We start from the raw sequence: 19,269 nt of genomic DNA, 5'->3' as shown, positions 1-19,269 counted from the left end.
GCTCCTCTGTCCCCTCCCCCAGTAATGGTGCTTCCCCCACCAACTACCAGCATTTTCTCCGTGTAGCTCCCAAGTATTGGTGTTTCCTTCTAAGTAATAGCCGTCCCTTAGTACATCTTCCCCAAGTAGTAGCGGTCCCTCTGTGCTCCCCTGAAGTAATGGTGCCTCCAGCCAAGTAACAGCAGACCCTCTGTACATCTACACCAAGTCATAGCCGTCCCTCTGTGCTTCCTTCTCTTAAGTAATGGCCATCTCCTCGAATGTCCCCCCCAAGTACTAACGGTCCTTTTCCATATCCACAAAGTAATGGCTCCTCTGTGTGTTCCCCCCAAGTAACAGCGCTGTAGGGTGTAATCACCCCATAAATCTGTACAAAGATAGAATACAACATCTACACTTTAGTGTCTCCTAAAAGGCTTCTCATTATTATCTCCATAAAAGGTATTTTTTGTGGTTTTTACATTAGTTGATCTTCTTTCCATTCAGACTCCGGCATCCTAGTATCGTCTGTTGGGATCTTCCATATGAGAGAGGTTTTCTGATGAACCTGCCAAGGATGGATGGGAAGAGGAAGGAGATGGCAGAGAGTCTATTACATCTCACCCTAGAGATCCTCTATCAGCTTACTGGAGAGGTGAGAGATTCTGATGACGTCACCTGACATCATTCTTCTATATGATAACAGATGGACATGACTGAGAAGGTGAGGGACTCTGTAAATGTATGCAACACCATTTATTAGTCCGTCTCTCATCAGGATTATACAGCAGTGAAGAAGACCTCTAGTCAGCGCTGGCCGAAATTTGTGTCTGAAGGTCATGGAAGAACCCTGAGCCCAATAACGGGGCCTTCAACTCACTACCCGATACATGAGGACTTCAATGGGCAGAAGATCCTGGAACATGTCCACAAGATTACTGAGCTGCTGACAGGAGAGGTGACACTGCGGGGAATGGGGGGCATTATACAGTAACAGGAGGGCTGTGGAGGATGACTGTATATTGTGTTGTCAGGTTCCTATAAGGTGTCGGGACGTCTCCGTCTATTTCTCCATGGAGGAGTGGGAGTATTTAGAAGGACACAGGGATCTGTATAAGGAGGTCATGATGGAGGATCAGCAGCCCCTCACATCACAAGGTAATCTATACATATAATGAAATGTCCTGACTGACTGATTCATCAACGCAGAGTTAAACTACTGAAGTTAGAAACATAATTGGCCAGCAGCTTCTTTGTATAACATAGAGATCCCCTAAGAAAGGATTTTTTTTCAATTCTACCCCTAAGAGGGTGACAAAGGGGGTCAAATTTGTATGGGAAAGCAATATCTAACGCACCTGTGAATGTGAGACTTGGCTATCAATTGAACAAATAATTTTACACATATTTCACCGACTGTCAAACACTGACCTAAATATTTGCGGAGCTGCTACTGATTTCCACAATCCACCATAACGGCGAGCCCGCGCCATATCCTCTAAATAGTCAGCTAAACTGTTACAATTACTCCCATCACTATCAGGAGATAAAATGGTGAAACCATCCCAGTGATTCTCCACGTGCTCCAATATCTCCTCCTGCTCATTGTTATCTGTTGCTCCCTAACTGTCTGCTATTTTTTATTTCCCATTTGTTCCTATGGAGGCTTCTTTTTATCGCATCGCTACAAACGCTATGTCGAACGCACTTCCCATTCCTCAGCTTGAAAGTACTTCTAATTCTGGGAAAAGTGCTAAAAAAACGATGAGCTAGATTTACTGATGCTAAAAGAAGAAGAAGAATACGACTCAACGAAACCGCTACTAAGTACACAGAAATTAGGAAGTTCACCGTGCTGCAGTAACAGATTACCAGCAAACAAATCCCCAGGTTCATAGAGCCCCAATTCGAGAAGATATGGAATCCCTGGATAACGCACATCAACATCCCTAATCTATACAACCACATGAGAACATAAGTGGAAGATCCTGCTAGTTCCATCTAGTTTTATTCACTAATCTAAAAATATCCACTATGAAGGTGGCAAAGGCATCTAAAAAATAATGATTCTCTCAGTCATGACCAGAGCTGGAGGACATCGAGATCTGTTTTACCCCCTCACCCCCCTATCATTCTAATAAAAACATGCGAAACTCATAGCACCATGATGTAACCCTATCCTTGCAAACTGAATAAATATTTTAGTTCTGTTAATTGTTATTTATAGTATATAAGTTAAAAACAGGCCAAAGACTCTGTACTGCAATGTCAAGACTTTACCCCCCTGCGTGGGGAAATTGCGGCAGAGTGTTGCCACCCTTAAGATTTTATTTCAATAAAAACTGTTGAAACATAAATAACCCCGAGGTCCATAGAACATCATCATCTAAATAACCCCGAGGTCCACAGAACATCATCAGCTGAATAACCCCAAGGTCCATAGAACATCATCATCTAAATAACCCCGAGGTCCATAGAACATCATCATCTAAATAACCCCGAGGTCCACAGAACATCATCATCTAAATAACCCCGAAGTCCACAGAACATCATCATCTAAATAACCCCGAGGTCCACAGAACATCATCATCTAAATAACCCCGAGGTCGACAGAACATCATCAGCTGAATGACCCCGAGGTCGACAGAACATCATCAGCTGAATGACCCCGAGGTCGACAGAACATCATCAGCTGAATGACCCCGAGGTCCACAGAACATCATCATCTAAATAACCCCGAGGTCCACAGAACATCATCATCTAAATAACCCCGAGGTCCACAGAACATCATCATCTAAATAACCCCGAGGTCCACAGAAAATCATCATCTAAATAACCCCGAAGTCCACAGAACATCATCATCTAAATAACCCCGAGGTCGACAGAACATCATCAGCTGAATGACCCCGAGGTCGACAGAACATCATCAGCTGAATGACCCCGAGGTCGACAGAACATCATCAGCTGAATGACCCCGAGGTCGACAGAACATCATCAGCTGAATGACCCCGAGGTCGACAGAACATCATCAGCTGAATGACCCCGAGGTCGACAGAACATCATCAGCTGAATGACCCCGAGGTCCACAGAAAGCTTTGTCAGGAATGTTGTACGATTCTGACGTAGATTATGAATCTGATAAAACTGTTGTTCTGGGAACTATGACTCATAAATGTACCGTATATTTTGACGTATAAGGCGACTGGGCGTATAAGATGACCCCCCCCCCCCCCCCCCCACCAACTGTCGCCTTATACGCCGGGAATATGGTGTAAAAAAAAAAAAAAAAAAAAAAAAGCAGTACTCCCTTCCCCCTTGCGTTCTGCGGCACTTCTGCAGGCTGTCACTCCCTCCTCGTCCCCGACAGAGCATTGCTTTCTGGATGCGGGACTTAAAATCCCCGCCTCCAGAAAGCTAATGCTGTGATTGGCTAACACACGCGCTGTCAGCCAATGACAGCCATTTAATGACATCATTGAATGGCTGTGATTGGCTAACTCGGGCGGCCTCAGCCAATCACAGCCATTAGCTTCACGACCTTTGCTTCCTGGAGCCGAGATTTATAAATCCCACAACCACGAAGTGATCTTCTGTCGGCGGCCGAGGAGTGCAAGAATTACAGTGTAGCTTTGGAGAGCATCGGGAAAGACTCGGACCGAGCCTGCTATATAGTGATATAGACCACGTGGGCACGTCGCACAGCAGTCAGTGCTCTGGCAGATGAGACGTTGCAGTGTCCTGAGGGTGGCAGCACCCGTGGTGGACTTGCGGAAATGTGCGCACAGGCGGCGTAGCTTGCCGAGCAGGTCAGACAAGTGGGGGTAGTTTTTCAGAAATCGCTAAACCACCAGATGGAAGACGTGGGCCAGGCATGGCACGTGTGTGAGGCTGCAGAGCTGCAGAGCCGCCACCAGGTTACGGCCGTTGTCACACACAACCATGCCCTGTTGGAGGCTCAGCGGTGAAAGCCAGAGGTCGGTCTGCTCTGTCAGACCCTGTAACAGCTTGGGGGCCGTGTGCCTCTTGTCACCTAGGCTGAGTAGTTTCAGCAAGGGTTGCTGACGTTTGCCCACCACTGTGCTGCCGCGACGCGCGCTACCGACTGCTGGCGACGTGCTCACACTTCGTAATTAAGAGGTGGAGGTGGTGCAGGGGGGGGGGGGGGGGAGTTGGAGGTGGCGGCATAATACGCCACAGATGCCAGCACCGAGGTAGTACCCGCTATTTTTGATGTGGGTAGCACGTGAGCAGTCCCAGGCTCTGACTCAGTCCCAGCCTCCACCAAGTTCACCCAATGTGCCGCCAGGGAGCTATAGTGGCCCTGCCCGCCAGTACTTGTCCACGTGTCCGTGGTTAAGCGGACCTTCCCAGTAACTGCATTGTTGAGGGCACGGATAATGTTGCAGGAGACGTGCTTGTGTAGGGCGGGGACGGCACACCGGGAAGAAGAGTGACGACTGGGGACCGAATAGCGCGGAACCGCCGCCACCATCAAATTTTTGAAAGCCTCCATTTCCACAAGCCTGTACGGCAGCATCTCCAGGCTGATTAATTTGGCAATGTGCACGCGGGTGGGTGGCGGCGTATTTCTGCTTTCGCTCCAATGCTTGTGTTAGCGACAGCTGAATGCTGCACTTGGAGACCTTGCTAGAGGACGTGGAGGACCGAGGAGGTGTGGGTGCAGGCCACGAGGCACTTGTACCTTCATCCTGGGAGCGGGATTGGATCTGTGTGGCAGGTTGTGGCACAGGGGAAGAGGCACTGGTGTGACCCGGAGGCAGTGAATGGCCTTCGTCCCACCTTGTGTGGTGCTTGGCCATCATATGCCTGCGCATGGTGGTGGCTCTCCGGCTGATCTTGGTGCGGCACAACTTGCACATCACTGTTCGTCGGTCGTCCGCGCTCTCACTAAAAAGCATCCACACCTTTGAACATCTAGCCCTCTGCACGGAGGCTTGCCGCGAGGGGTTGCTGTGGAAAACACTTGGTGGATTCTGGGCCTGCCTCTACCCCTGGCCACTCCACTGCCTCTTCCAACCTGTCCTGCTGCTGCACTTGCCTCCCCCTCTGAAGCCCTGTCCTCAGTAGGCTTAGCAAGTCAGGTGGGGTCAGTCACCTCATCGTCCAGCCGCTCTTCCTCCGAATCCTCTGTACGCTCCTCCCTCGGACTTACTGCCCTTACTACTACCTCACTGACAGACAACTGTGTCTCATCATCCTCCCACACAAAAAGCTCTTAAGACAGTTGCCGGAAGTCCCCAGCCTCATCACCCGGACTCTGGGAACTTTCCAAAGGTTAGGCATCAGTCACGACAAACTCCTCAGGTGAGAGAGGAACCATTTTTCCCCACTCAGGGCAGGGACCCGAGAACAGTTCCCGGGCGTCTGCCGGCTCAGAATATGTCATTTTCATGGAGTGAGGAGGCTGGAAGGAAGGAGGAGCAGCAGCCAGAGGATTCAGAGTTGCAGTCCCTAGGCCAGGAGTAGTGGACTGCGTAGAAGACTGGGTTGTCGATACATTGCTGGACGTGCTTTTTACCATCCACGACAGGACCTGCTCGCACTGTTCTGCTTGTAATAGAGGTCTACCACACGGACCCGTAAATTGTGATATGAACCTGGGGACCTATGGACTTGGCACTCTCCTAATCCCTCAGCAGCCGGCTGTGATGCACCCCACCCATGACCTCGGTCCTCATCATGTCGGATTAAAAATAGAGCAGGGCCAAAATAAATGACCCCACCGTATAGCGCTAAGAACTATGGCTAATTCACCGCACACAGAGACTTGTAGATAGCGGAGGCTCTATGCTGTGACTGGAAAAAAATTAAACCGCTGTCTTGCGCTGATAACGGGGGTAATTTACCGCTCACAGAGACTTGTAGATAATAGAGAGGCTGTATGGAGTGGGAGAAAACTAAAAAGCCAGTTAATAGTTTTGTTAACTGCGACTACCTCAACCCCCCCCCCCCCAAGGAAAGGGTATTGTGAGACGCTCTGTACAGGGGCAGAAAGCTATACAGCCAGTGGACAGTGCTAATAACTGCGGCTACTTCACCGCACCCAAGGGAAGGGTATTGTTAGACAATTTGCACAGGGGCAGAAGGCTATAAAGCCAGTGGATAGTGCTGATAACTGCGGCTACTTCACCCAACACAGAGAATGGTATCTGTGAAATGCCGTTCTGCAGCGGCCTAGAAAATATTAGAGTACTATTTAGCGATGAGAGTGGGCCCTCTGCCTAAGGCACTGCTCACATAGAGTGGTATAGCTGCAATGATCTGCAGTGGCCCAGGAAATATTAGAGTACTGTTTAGCGATGAGAGTAAGCCCTCTGCTTAAGGCACTGCACACATAGAGTGGTATAGCTGCAATGATCTGCAGTGGCCCAGGAAATATTAGAGTACTATTTAGCGATGAGAGTGAGCCCTCTGCTTAAGGCACTGCACACATAGAACGGTATATCTGCAATGATCTGCAGTGGCCCAGGAAATATTAGAGTACTGTTTAGCGTTGAGCCCTCTGCCTAATGCACTGCACACACAGAACAGTATAGCTGAAATGGCCTGCACAGTCCTAGATGCTTAAAAAAAAATTGGTGCACTACTGCTCCCAGCCAGCCACAAAAGTAATGCACACTATGAAGAGTAGCCCTAAGAAGGACCGTTGAGGTTCTTAAAGACTGGATCCTACTCTAACACTTTCCCTATATCAGCTGCAGCACTTTCCCTAACCTCTGCCAGCATGCGTCTGAGGCGAGCCGCGGGCGGACGAGTCTAAGTACTCCGCAGTCACTTGATCCTGCCAGCCACTCACTGCTGTTGGTGGGCAGAGGGCTGGCACGTCCCAGCAGGAAATGGTAATGCCTTCCCCGCATGTTTATTGGCTAGAAAATGGCGCTAAACATGCAGGGAAGGGAAATGAAATTGACTCGAGTACCGCGTGGTGTTCGTCTCAAGTAACGAGCATATTGAGTACCCTAATGCTCAAATGAGTATCAAGCTCAGACAAGTGTGCTCGCTCATCTCTATTCATTACCATTGGTCGGTAAATCATAAACACAATATGAATATGCAAGAAAAGGAATTTAACATCTAAAATGCCAAACAAATGCGTGCAAGCATACTAGAATCACACATGATTGCTTCTTAAACGCTGGTATACAATAATTAAAAAACAATAGAATGTTTAGTATAAATATTTTGAACCATATGTGAACAGCGAAGAACATGTCATCGCGACATGGGGGTCAGTCTGGAGACCTATTCATCATCTTCTGGTATCTTTGGCCTCAGCTGTTCACTCAAGGTTATTTGAACAACTATTTAATGCCTTTTTAGGCATTGTGAAGGAAAAAACATAATGTATGAAGGATCATACACAATGGAGTCACATCTTTGTATGTCTCCCCCAAGTAATGTCTGTCCCTCTGTGTGTCTTTCCCAAGTACTAATACTCCCTTTTCGTCTCCTCAAAGTAATGGTGTCTAATAAGCCCCCCCCACCCCCCAACACCCCTAGAAAATCAGGGTAGGACTTATTGGTATAGGTCTTATTTTCAGGGAAACACTGTAGTTTCTTTTTTTCCCATTCTTAGCGACGTTGCGTATAAAATGCACACATATGTAATGTAATTGCGTATGTACAGCATTTATTACACTCACATAAAGAACAATAGGGCTCTACCGCACATAATACGTGGTAAAATAGAACATGCTGCGTTATTTTTTACACGTGTATTATACACAATAAAAAAAATTGCTAGTGTGAGTGAATCAATGAAAATAAATGAACTTTAATTGACTTGATTCACCGCCTATTATGTGCGCATAATCCACAAGGAATTTACTCTTGTGTGAGCCTTAGCATCTCCTGTTTCTCATCATTAGCTCAATAAAGGGTATTTTTTTGTGGTTTTTACATTTGTTCATCTTCTTTCCATTCAGGCTCCGGCATCCTAGTATCGTCTGTTGGGATCTTCCATACGAGAGAGTTTTCTTCTATTAATTTGCCAAGAATGGATGGGAAGAGGAAGGAGATGGCAGAGAGTCTATTACATCTCACCCTAGAGATCCTCTATCAGCTTACTGGAGAGGTGAGAGATTCTGATGACGTCACATCATGACATCATCTATACGTATAATGAAATGTCCTGACTGACTGAATCATCACCGCAGGGCAGAAACTACTGAAGTCAGAAACCCTAAATTTGGACAGACGCTTCTTTGTATAATGTAGAGATCCAATAAGAAAGCATTTTCTAAAATTCAACCCCTAAGAGCTCAGTCACACAGGCAGTTTAACGTCCCATTATTCATGTGTTAGAAAAGATTGCACTATATAGAACCAATGCTTTCCAATGGCAGCGGTCACATGTGCGGGTTTTACATGCGCAAAAACGTCTGTGACGAAAATGATAGGACACCGTTTGTTAAAACGCGGCTAGCTGCGTTCTGCGTTCACAAAGTATTTTCTCAAAAATGCAGAAATTGCCATTGCCTGCTATTCAGTTTTTTTGAGCATGCCGCACTGTACTTCCATCATCTAAACGAGCGCATAGGCTTCTATGCTGAAAGTGAAATCAATAGCAAGTGCTGACGATGTTGTCCTTATTGGGGCTACTTTGTAATTTCTGGGCAAATGGGTCGTGTGAATGGAGACATTTAAAGAACTTTAGCATTGTCTGCGCCCCTCCTGGCGAAGGCTCATAGACGTATGTGTTTTAGCGGCGTTTCTTTATTTTTGTTACCAAATCAGATCTCATTTTGGTCAGCTGCTCTCAGATAAAACTAAAATAGTTCACCCATTTTTATGCCAAAACATAGAATATTACACTTGTTAATATACTTGTTTCGCCTGCTTGAATTTTCTACATCGCGACCTGCATGTTGTAATCGTCTGTAAATATGTTGGACCTCGATTCATGTGCTTTCACACCTGCTAAGTACGCTCCCCTTGGTTAAAGCATATGTAAATCTTGCCGCTTCCATTCCCCAAAGCTATGACCTTCGAATTTTTCATAACTGTGTTCGATTAATTAGGGGTGTATGTTCCCCGCCTCTATGCGTCCACTAGAAAAGTGTCCTGGTTGAGTCGGTGAAGTACGGCTGACATTTATATAAACAAAAAAAAACAAAAAAAAACAATATGGAGGAAAATGATTTGATCCGCGCTGTGGAGAGGCGGCCCGCCTTGTCGGATATGCGCTGTAGCGCGTATAAGAACCACGGACCGAAGATTGTGCTGTGGGAGGATGTTGCCCAAGTAACATGTAGGATGCAATGGCGTTCTTTCAGCATCAGTGCCCGGAATGAAAAGAGTGAGTTGAATGTATTCCTTGTTTTTGCACCCTGCTCACACTATGTTATTGCTTTTGCCTAAGGGCTTAGTCACACGGGCGTTTATTGCCGCGATTTGCGCATGCGCATGCGTCCGGCGATTTTTTAAAACCATTGCTTTGCAATGGTATCGGACACATGAGCGCTTTTTATGCGCTCGTCCGATAAATTAGAGAACAGAAATCGCAGATCGCACCTATCTGCGATCTGCGATTCCTGTTCTCTTCTCTATATGCGCTCAATGGGGCCGGCGGCAGCAGCGCCGACCCCATTGAGAACATACAGAAGACAAATCATTCTTCTCTGCCACAGCTGTAACAGCTGTGGCAGAGAAGAACAATGTTTGCCCATTAAATTCAATGGAGCGGCAATACAGCCGACTCCATTGAAAGCAATGGGCTGCCGGCGTGCGCGGGATGAATTGTCGGGGAGGGGTTAAATATATAACCCCTTTCCTGCAATGCATCCTTAAATGTGAAAAAATAAAAAAAAGGATGTACTCACCAGCTCCAGGCAGCTGGAGATCCCGGTGGCCGGCCTGCAGTGGGTGTGAAGGGGTGTGACTCAGACTGGCCCCTGATTGGCTCAGCCTGAGCCAATCAGAGACTGATCTCAGTCACACCCATTCATGAATTCATGAATGGGTGTGACTGAGACTTGCTTCTGATTGGCTCAGCGCTGAGCCAATCAGGGGCCAGTCTGAGTCACACCTCCTTCACACCCACTGCAAGCCGGCCGCCGGGATCTCCAGCTGCCTGGAGCTGGTGAGTACATCCTTTTTTTTTATTTTTTCACATTTAAGGATGCATTGCAGGAAAGGGGTTATATATTTAACCCCTCCCCGACAATTCATCCCACACTTGCCCGCAGCGCTTGCATTCAATGGAGCCGCTGTATTGCCGGCTCCATTGAATGCAATGCGCTGGACAGCTCCGGCCCGTTTCTAATGAAACGCGGCTAGGAGCAGATTTTCGGGCGATTTTTGGGCCGATTTTTCGGCGCCGGTCACGCGATTTGCGCATGCGCATCCGTCATGCGATGCGCAAATCGCGTGAAAAAACGCCCGTGTGACTAAGGCCTAACCTTGTTTCAGACCACCTACTTGTCTGAAACACTTGCATGCCATCACTTCCCGACAATGGAGCAGAGATCACTCGACCCAACTTCCACCTACACACAGTCACCGTCCACGCCCTCGCCCGTGGATCTTTCAATGCCACATTGACTTATGCTTGTGGAGGCCCTGCATTGCCATCCGGTTGGTCCATCATCTGGAAACAGAAGCTGGGTTTCGTGCCGTCCCAGAAATGTTATATGTTTATAAATAGATCTATATTTCAGCCATGTTGGCTCGTTATTTATACCTGCCAGTTATGCACAAGTTTTTCCCATAAAAACAAAAAAACAAAAGAAAAGCTAATTTGCCATGTGTTGATTGTTAAAAGATTGTAATAAAAACAACAGGACCTTTTTAGCCAAACACAGGGAAGTCTTTCATTCAGATGTCACAGGTAAAATGCTTGCTGCAACACCCATCAGGTGACGTACACATATTTGAGGGTGGAGCATGTTGGACCTGGTGAACTACATTACTAGTTAAACTAAGAAAAATAACAAAAAAATACAATATGCTGAGTTTCACTGCTAGACACAAATTGTGCACCTCGTTTGGCTCTTTTTTTGGAACTATAATGTACTCAGGTCAATACATGTAGTTCACATAGAAATAAAAGCATAGTTTAGAGGGGACATGTTATGGTATACTACCCTTGATACGCCAGCTCGGGTGCCCTAGATCTCACCCACAACCCCTGTCCCTGCCTACTTGCCTTCACTCCTGGCTAACCCTAGGGGGGTAACTGGGCGGCGATTCCCTACTCTCACTAGGGGCCGAAAAAGTGACGCTGGCAAAGGGACAAAATGTTTGAATAATGACTTATGAAAAACCCTGTGAACCCTCCATGTAGCTGGCAAATCAAGTTCATAAGCAAGCGGATTTACTACACGTGTGATGACAAAGGGACCCACGTAACGCGGCACCAGTTTCAAAAACGGAACCTTCAATTTGAGATTTCTAGAAGACAAACATACCTTCTGTCCCATCCTGTAAGGTTCAGATACTGACAGACTCCTCCCACTGCGCAACTGCATACGAGCCCCTGTTGCTTCCAGGTTCTTCTGTACTTCTTTCCATACCCCCTGCAGCGCATCTGTGGTGACATCAGCTGCAGGACTGGCAAATGGAGTAGAAATAGCTGTAAGGAAGCGCGGATGCTGACCATATATGCACAGGAATGGAGATACTCCAGTGGAAGAACAAGTAATGTTGTTTAGCGCAAACTCTGCCAACGGCAGGAACTCTGCCCACTGATGAGCATTTTCGCTAGCAAACAACCGTAAATATTGAACTAAATCCTGGTTCTTCCGCTCAGTCTGACCATTAGTTTGCGGGTGGAATGCTGACGAGAAGGAAAGTGACGTTCCCAGGTTTCTACAGAAGGCTCGCCAAAATTGTGCAACAAACTAAACACCCCGATCAGATACAATGTTCTCGGGAACCCCATGTAGACGAATGATTTCTTTTACAAAAATCTTGGAAAATCGCAGAATGTAGCTTCTTTAACGCCACGAAATGTGCCATTTTTGAGAAACTGTCTACAACAACTAGGATAGTGGTGAACTTCTGAGGCTCAGGTAGATCGGTGATAAAATCTACTGTTAAATGTGACCACGGATGAGAAGGCACCGGTAACGGTCTCAGAGGCCCCTCCCGACGACTTTTACTGCGTGCACAGACAGAGCATCCGTTAACAAAGTCACGGATCTCCCGAGACATGCCTGGCTACCAGTAGTGTCTAGAACAAAGATTCAGAGTCCCCTGAACCCCCAGATAGCCTCTTCGATGACTCTGAGTCGCAAGGACTCTGGCACAAACCATCTGCCCTCCAGCACCCCCAAGGGCGAGTCCTGCTGACAATCTTGTAGATGATGAACGAGATCAGATTCTACAGCTGCCACCACCACCCCAGGTGCCAAGATACTCTCGAATATATGTAACAACGAGGTTAAACCTGGCGAAAAACAACGCCCAACTGGCCTGACGAGCAGCTTGTCTCTGGGCATTAGCAAGATTTACCAAGTTTTTATGATCAGTATACACGGTAATGGGATGCCTTACCCCCTCAAGATGGTGACGCCACTCTTCTAGACACCACTTAATCACCAATAACTCATGATTACCCACGTCATAGTTGTGTTCTGACGAACTGAACTTCTGGAGAAGAACGCACATGGACTATATCCAGATCTCCCGCTGACTTCCTGAGACAATACAGCCCCCACCCCCACCTCAGATGCATCGACCTTAATGAAAAACGGTCGCCACGCGTCAGGCTGTATTAGCATCAGGGCAGTAGTAAACGCCCTTTTGAGACTACTAAAAGCCTCTAGGGCCTCTGGCCCTTCTTGGTAAGATCGGTCAGGGGTTGAGCAATAACAGAATAATTCTTAATGAATCTACGGTAGAAATTTGCAAAGCCTAAAAACAGCTGGAGATCTTTGAGCTTATCTGGCCTGGCCTATTGGAATTGCTGCCACTTTATCAGACTCCATTTTGAATCTTCATGGGTGAAATCACATAACCAAGGAAAGACACTTTGTTTAGTACCAAAAATGCATTTCTCCAACTTGACAAAAAGTTGGTACTCACGCAAACGGGTCAGAACCAGCCTCAGGTGCCGCACATGTGAATCCCAGTCTGGGGAGTACATTAGAATGTCATCGAGATATATGACCAAAAATACCCCCAGAAAGTCATGGAAGACTGCGTTCATTACAAAGCCTCCGCCCAGGGGCGGAGAGAGAGAGACAGCCAACTCCTAACATAATAAAAGGGAGCTCGTGCACGGCAGATGCACTAACAGGTGCGCGTGCCACCAGCACCACGCCGGCTAGGCACCCATGCCCCCGGCAGCCGGACAACAAGCCGGGGGGATGCGCCCCGACCTTGGGACCCGCACACCGCCGCCCCGGGAAGACCAGCAACCTCCACATGGTAACAGGACACAGTCCATTCATCTAATAGAAGGGCAGCATGTAGGGCACAATAGTCACTGTTAACACATGCTTACAACGGTGGTCCAGGCGACAATACTTGAGCTTCTACATATGCAAGGTGTGGTTAGTTTGGGCATTTTACTTAGAAATCAACGATTTATCTTTGCATGGCAAGCATACATGTTTGAAAAAAGGTGGCCGATATCTGTGAAATATTCCAACATCTGAAGACCTGATTTTGGTTACACAACCAGTAAGCCAATGCAACACTGCGGTTAGACCTATGAAAATAAAATGCACATATTTGAAATCACTCCACCAAGAACATTGCCATCAAACATATTTCTAAAACATATATGCTCGTTTAGCGAATATTTGAAAAATATAAACCTATCGGTAGGAGGAAATTTTGTAAATGATGTATGGAAATCTTTCTATCAGCCAACATAACTAGTGTGGCAACAGCACCAGAGCTGCTCATATACATGATTCTTTGGTAGGGGTCATATTGGCAACCCTTACAAACACTATGAATTTGTGGCCTTGCCATTTACCTGGACAACATTCACATGTCTTGCATCCTTAGTTTAATGGCACTCTTTAACCACACCAGAATACCTATAGAAAATGAAAAAAAAAGTTTACAATGCTCAGCCATATGTCTCTGGCAACACGAAATATGCCCTTCTAAGTGTATAGAATGTAATGTTTGATAAGCTTTGTGGTTATGGCCCACAACAGCACAAACATCTGCAAGCTAATTGTCATTTTGCTGGTAAAAAACCCTAATCACAGCCTGCTAAATTTGCAGTACATACACACAAATAGTGAGCTGATTTCCTGGGAGAATAGAGGTGACCACACATAGCACCAAAATGCGATGAGGGCCACAGTTGAAGAAGTAAAACCTCCCGTATCATTTTTAAAGGGGGCTCCGTTGGATGAGGCCAAAACGGGGTATTGGATCACTACAATGGCCACCTTCTGCTTCTTGGCCAAAAAAAAATAAAATAGGCCTCAAGTGGGAGATCACACTTGCTATATCGAGCGGAAGGTGGTTAATTTAGTACAAGCTCGCAATCCACATCAAGGGTCCTCGTTATCCGTGAGTCCCTAACTTACAAATTGCCAATAATGATCTAACTAATACAAAAAAAGGTGGGCACAGCCAGCTTAAAAAATTATACTATCTTGAGAAACCAGCTCATCGGCCTTCTCGCACATGGTCCAACTGCCATGGAAGCGCTCCCCTTGGAGAGAGGAAGTACTCTGCAAAGAGGTTCTGACTTGGAGAGCAGAGCGTGCTGGCTGACCATACTGTACAGGCTCCTCCAAAACTTTGCCCTCAAAAGGAGATGGTAAAGCAGCCACAGTATTGAAACCGTATCATGTTGCCGGCAAAAATCATGTAAACCCACACAGGTGCTAATTATCGCAGATATGTTCTCAGGAGCCAGCTGAATGGCATTTAATAACACTCGCCAACGATTAGCGAGAATCCCAAACGCACACTCAACATAACATCGGGCACGTGTGAGGTAATTAAACACCTAACTCCTGCTGTCAATGTTCCTGCGAGCAAAAGGACGCAAAACATTATTAGACAGGCCAAATGCCTCATCCGCAGGGAAGACAAATGGGGCTTCTGTACCTGACGAGCCAAGAAGTCTCTGGGGCGCAGGCACAGAAAGCTGCTCGTCCCTCAGCCATCTACCCATTCTGAAAGCTCTGAAAATGCGAGCATCTCCAGCGCTCCCAAAGGACCCACTATCAACCAGCAGGAATCAATAGTTGCTGTCAGCAACAGCAAGGAGGACCACCGAAAAGAACTGCCTATAGATGAAATACTGAGACCCAGAGTTAGGTGTTTTTTGGACATGAATATGGTTACCGTCCAGCACCCCAATGCAGTTTGTAAACTGTGCAGCGCCCATAAAACCCTCAGCGACGTCCATCCAATCTTGAAGAGAGGGCGAAGACATCACTAAAGGTACAGGACGCTGCCAAACAACGTCACAGGTCTCCCTGATGATTCCACCGCATTTCAAGCTTGAAAAAGGCCCGGTCAGGGTTGAAACGTTGCTGACGCTTAGGACCATGGACTTAATAAAGGTCACATATTGATTATTTATCGCTGTGCGGAGTGCTGCCTTTATCATCTATCTTTCCTGGAATCACATGAGATTTGGGATCCAGTCCCTCCTGAGGCGTGCACCAATTACTATATACGTATTTGGAAGTGTGGTGAGTGCTGTTGACAGAAGTACATAATTATATACATGTTACCTAGAGACAGATGTTAACTTACTGCAGAATGACCGGGAGTCTTTCCTCAGCAGAGACACACTCATGCATGTTGGAATCTCTGTGGGTAATTTCGGAATGCACCACCTCCAGAAGTTCACAGAACATGACAAACAACAAAAGGCGATGAACTTGTCGGGTAACACCTCAGGTCCGCATACAGGGAATAAAACAGGCCAATATGTTTACGCTGTGACACCATCGGATGCACCCAGTACCTCCTAGTTCTCCTCCTCCTCCTCCTCCTGACTGGCCTAGGACTATTGCTAACACTAGGTCAGTCACTAGCAAGGTAGCCAAATGCATCCTTTGGCATGCAACAGGAAAGCCTACATACACGCAACATAAACCAGCCAAAGAAAATATCCCCCGACGACATGTCTCCAAGTCCAGTAATATCTTGCACATCCAGGTCGAAGCAGAATAAAACAGAGGCCTCATTACAGCCAATTTATAACACCCTATAGTGGGCTGGACCATGAATAGCTGCGCGAGGATCAAGTTCTGGATGCTCAAAGATTCAAACGCATTTTGCTGTGCATTGCGAATTTATGCAGCTGAAAAACTCTGCTAGGTGCGTTTTTTACAGCGTGACGCACTCTTCGGTCACACTATTTTTTGAACGCATGCGTTCTGTGCACAAAAATTTGCACGTTAAAACGCCCGTGTGACTGAGCCCTAGGGGGTGATAAGGAAGGGGGTCAAAGTTTGTATGGGAAAACTGCAATTATTTTTACCATTAATTGCTTTTCCAGGAGTCCATCATGACAGCACACATGGAGGTTGCCCCCTCTTGAGCTCATTGAGACAGGAAGAGGAGAGTTCTTAAGGTCACCTCCCACCACCATTCTCCAGTGGCTTCAAATTATCATAACGGATACGTGGCATAGTTTTCTTTATTGATGCTGAAAAAACTAACTTACTATTATGTTTAAATGCACAATATGCAGCAATTTACAAGGGTGGGTAAGTATGTGCTGTCATGAGGGACTCATGGAAAAGGAATTAAGAATAATTCCAGTTTTACCATACCAACCATCCTGACAGGACACATGGAGGCAATACCAGATTATGACTGTAACCTTAGGGGGGAACCACTGCCTAGAGGATCTTCTGCCCAAAGGCCAGTTCTTTGCCAGAATAGAGATCCAAGTGATAATGCTTAGAAAATGTATGGACACATCGTTGCCCTACAAATCTGCTCTGTCGATGCTCCACTGTGTTCGTCCCATGCGGAAGCGAGAGCCCTAGTAGAGTAAGCTCTTATCCTCTCTGGGGCCAACAAACTTCTGGATTTATATGCCTTCTGTGTTACCATGAGGCCGGTCAGGGACCACGGGTGGCAGTGGCGCGGTTCACCACGGCGTTCTGGGATGGTGTTGTGCCGACGTTCGGAACGGCGTGTGGCGGCGCCGTGCTCTGGTGTGCGGGCGCGGAGTGTCTGCTATGAGAGGCACGCACGCTCTACCTTTTGTTAGTTATAGCGGCTGTCTGGGAGCTCCAGTCAGCCGACTTGATTGGTCTCTGCCCAAGGGGCGGAGAGACTCCGGAATATAGTCTGGCAGCTGCTGATAGCAGTTGCCACTTATTGGTTCTGTTCCCTGTGTGTCTGACTTCGGTCCTGCTCCAGTGCAAATTACCTTGTATCGATCCAGTTCTGCCTGTGTTCTGTGGTTTTCCTGTCGTGTTGGTTTATTCTATCGGCCAAGCCTGTAGGTACTAGTAAGTTGTCATCTGCATAGGTACGGCGGTTCCTTCCTATCCTGCCACTAGGCAGCGTAGGGTCAGTGTTGGCGGCCTTGACCTGTCCACCTTTGGGGCTACCTCCAGGAAGGGACATTGGCATGGGTAAGGGTCAGGGAGTCCCGCACCATGCGTACCTGTGTGCACTACTAGTACTGTAACATAATAACTGGCCCAAAAAATATTTTCCTGCATTTTTTTGAGGTGGGATTCACGGTGTGAATGGAGTCCTACAATATGATTACCGATCAAATTCGTGACCTGGCCGGGATGGTTCAGGACCTCTCGGGGTGTCTCGGCCATCATGAGCAGTGGTTGGTTGTGCCCGCTGATCCAGTACTTGAACCAAAATGCCCATTACCCGAGGTGTTCTTGGGGGACAGGAAAAAATTCTTTGTTTTCCGGGAGGCTTGTAAGTTGTTTTTTCGCTTGCGGCCTCGTTCCTCTGCGTCCTAATCCCAACGGGTGGGGATTGTTATGTCTCTGCTCAGAGAAGGGCCTAAGTCATGGGCCTATTCTTTACTGGCTGATTACGCTTGTCTGCAGTCGGTAGACTCTTTTTGTCATTGAGCTCGGGATTATTTTTGATGAACCCGATCGTGCAGGTTATGCAGTCAGTAAGTTGTTGGCCCTACACCAGTATTCAGGTGAATCTGCATGGAACAACTGTGCGCTCAAAGATTTGTTTTCGGTAGGCCTGTCTGATGCAGTAAAAGATCTATTGCTGTCCCATCTGTCACCCTCTACTTTGAATCAGGCTATGGAATTGGCAGACAGAGCTGATCGCAGACTCAGGTCTAGAAGGTAAGCTAAGCTAGAGTATCGTCAAGAATGTGGTGCTTAGTCTCTGGCGACTTCTACAGCCTGTACCCCATTGTCAACCCCCGGAGCTGATGGTATGGAAGTGGACTGGTTGAGTCCTAAAGAACGGGGGTGGTTCCGGGTTTCAAACCAACTCTGTTTCTACTGCGGCAAGGCTGGTCATCACATCACGTCCTGCCAGGAACGGCAGATACGGAAGCATCAGGAAAACTTCCGCTCCTAGGTGACTGTCGGGAGGGTCATCTAGGAGGTCAGGTCCTCCCAAAATTATTGGTGCCTTGTAGTGTGCCTTACAAGGCTCTTCACAGGGTGGGACAGGCATTTATTGATTCTGGGTTGGCCGCGAACCTTATGCATTTGCAGTTCGCAAAACCACTGTTATCAAGTTTTACCGTGTTAGGTTTGTCGATCCACTTTACCAGTATCGATGCAACCCCTCTGTCCGCAGGGGTAGTGCGGTGGAGGACACCAGAACTTCAGTTCATGGCGGGCACATTGCATTCGGAGGTTATTTCATTTCTGGTCATGGAGAAGATGCCCATGGATATCGTTCTGGGATTGCCGTGGCTAAGGACGCACAATCCTCAGTTCGATTGGACTACTCTGGAGCTAGTTTGGTGGGGAGGGTGCTGTCAGGATCATCTAGTGCCTGTTACATTGTGCTCCACCGATACTATTAGTATTCCGGACTATTTACAGGCTTTTCAAGATGTGTTCTTTAAGAAGCTTTCGTAAATATTAGCCCCAAACCGTGAATGGGATTGTAAGATTGATCTGGTCCAGGATAGTCCCATCCCTAAGGGGGCCATATTTAATCTGTCGGGTCGGGAGCATGAGGCTTTTAAATACTATATTTCAGAGGCTTTAGCCAAGGAACATGTCAGACCCTCAAAGTCACCAGCTGGAGCAGGCCTATTTTTTGTTGAAAAGAAAGATGGGTCTTTGCAGCCTTGTGTTGACTTTCAGGCTTTAAACAAGATCACCATAAAAAAATCAATGCTCGCTCCCTCTGATCCCTGATCTGTTG

The 19,269-nt window shown here is 47.1% G+C and overlaps 1 protein-coding gene across 3 annotated transcripts in view; it reads left to right on the top strand.

Annotated features, from left to right (window-relative positions):
* LOC136620472 (zinc finger protein 585A-like) overlaps positions 1–19,269 on the top strand; it is a 51,439-nt gene that overhangs the window by 8,231 nt on the left and 23,939 nt on the right. For 2 of the 3 annotated variants that reach the window (XM_066595261.1, XM_066595259.1), the window contains exons 2-5: positions 487–634; positions 743–937; positions 1,014–1,137; positions 7,926–8,074. In XM_066595261.1, coding sequence (XP_066451358.1) covers positions 542–634; positions 743–937; positions 1,014–1,137; positions 7,926–8,074 — 561 coding nt within the window. In that variant the 5' untranslated portion in view covers positions 487–541. The remainder of the gene's footprint in view (positions 1–486; positions 635–742; positions 938–1,013; positions 1,138–7,925; positions 8,075–19,269) is intronic. The other variant, XM_066595260.1, reaches the window with a different exon arrangement.

Source organism: Eleutherodactylus coqui, chromosome 3, assembly GCF_035609145.1.
Source record: "Eleutherodactylus coqui strain aEleCoq1 chromosome 3, aEleCoq1.hap1, whole genome shotgun sequence".
Classification (NCBI taxonomy): domain Eukaryota; kingdom Metazoa; phylum Chordata; class Amphibia; order Anura; family Eleutherodactylidae; genus Eleutherodactylus; species Eleutherodactylus coqui.
The sequence above is the reverse complement of the archived record's forward strand: the minus strand, read 5'-3'. Positions and strand labels throughout refer to the sequence as shown.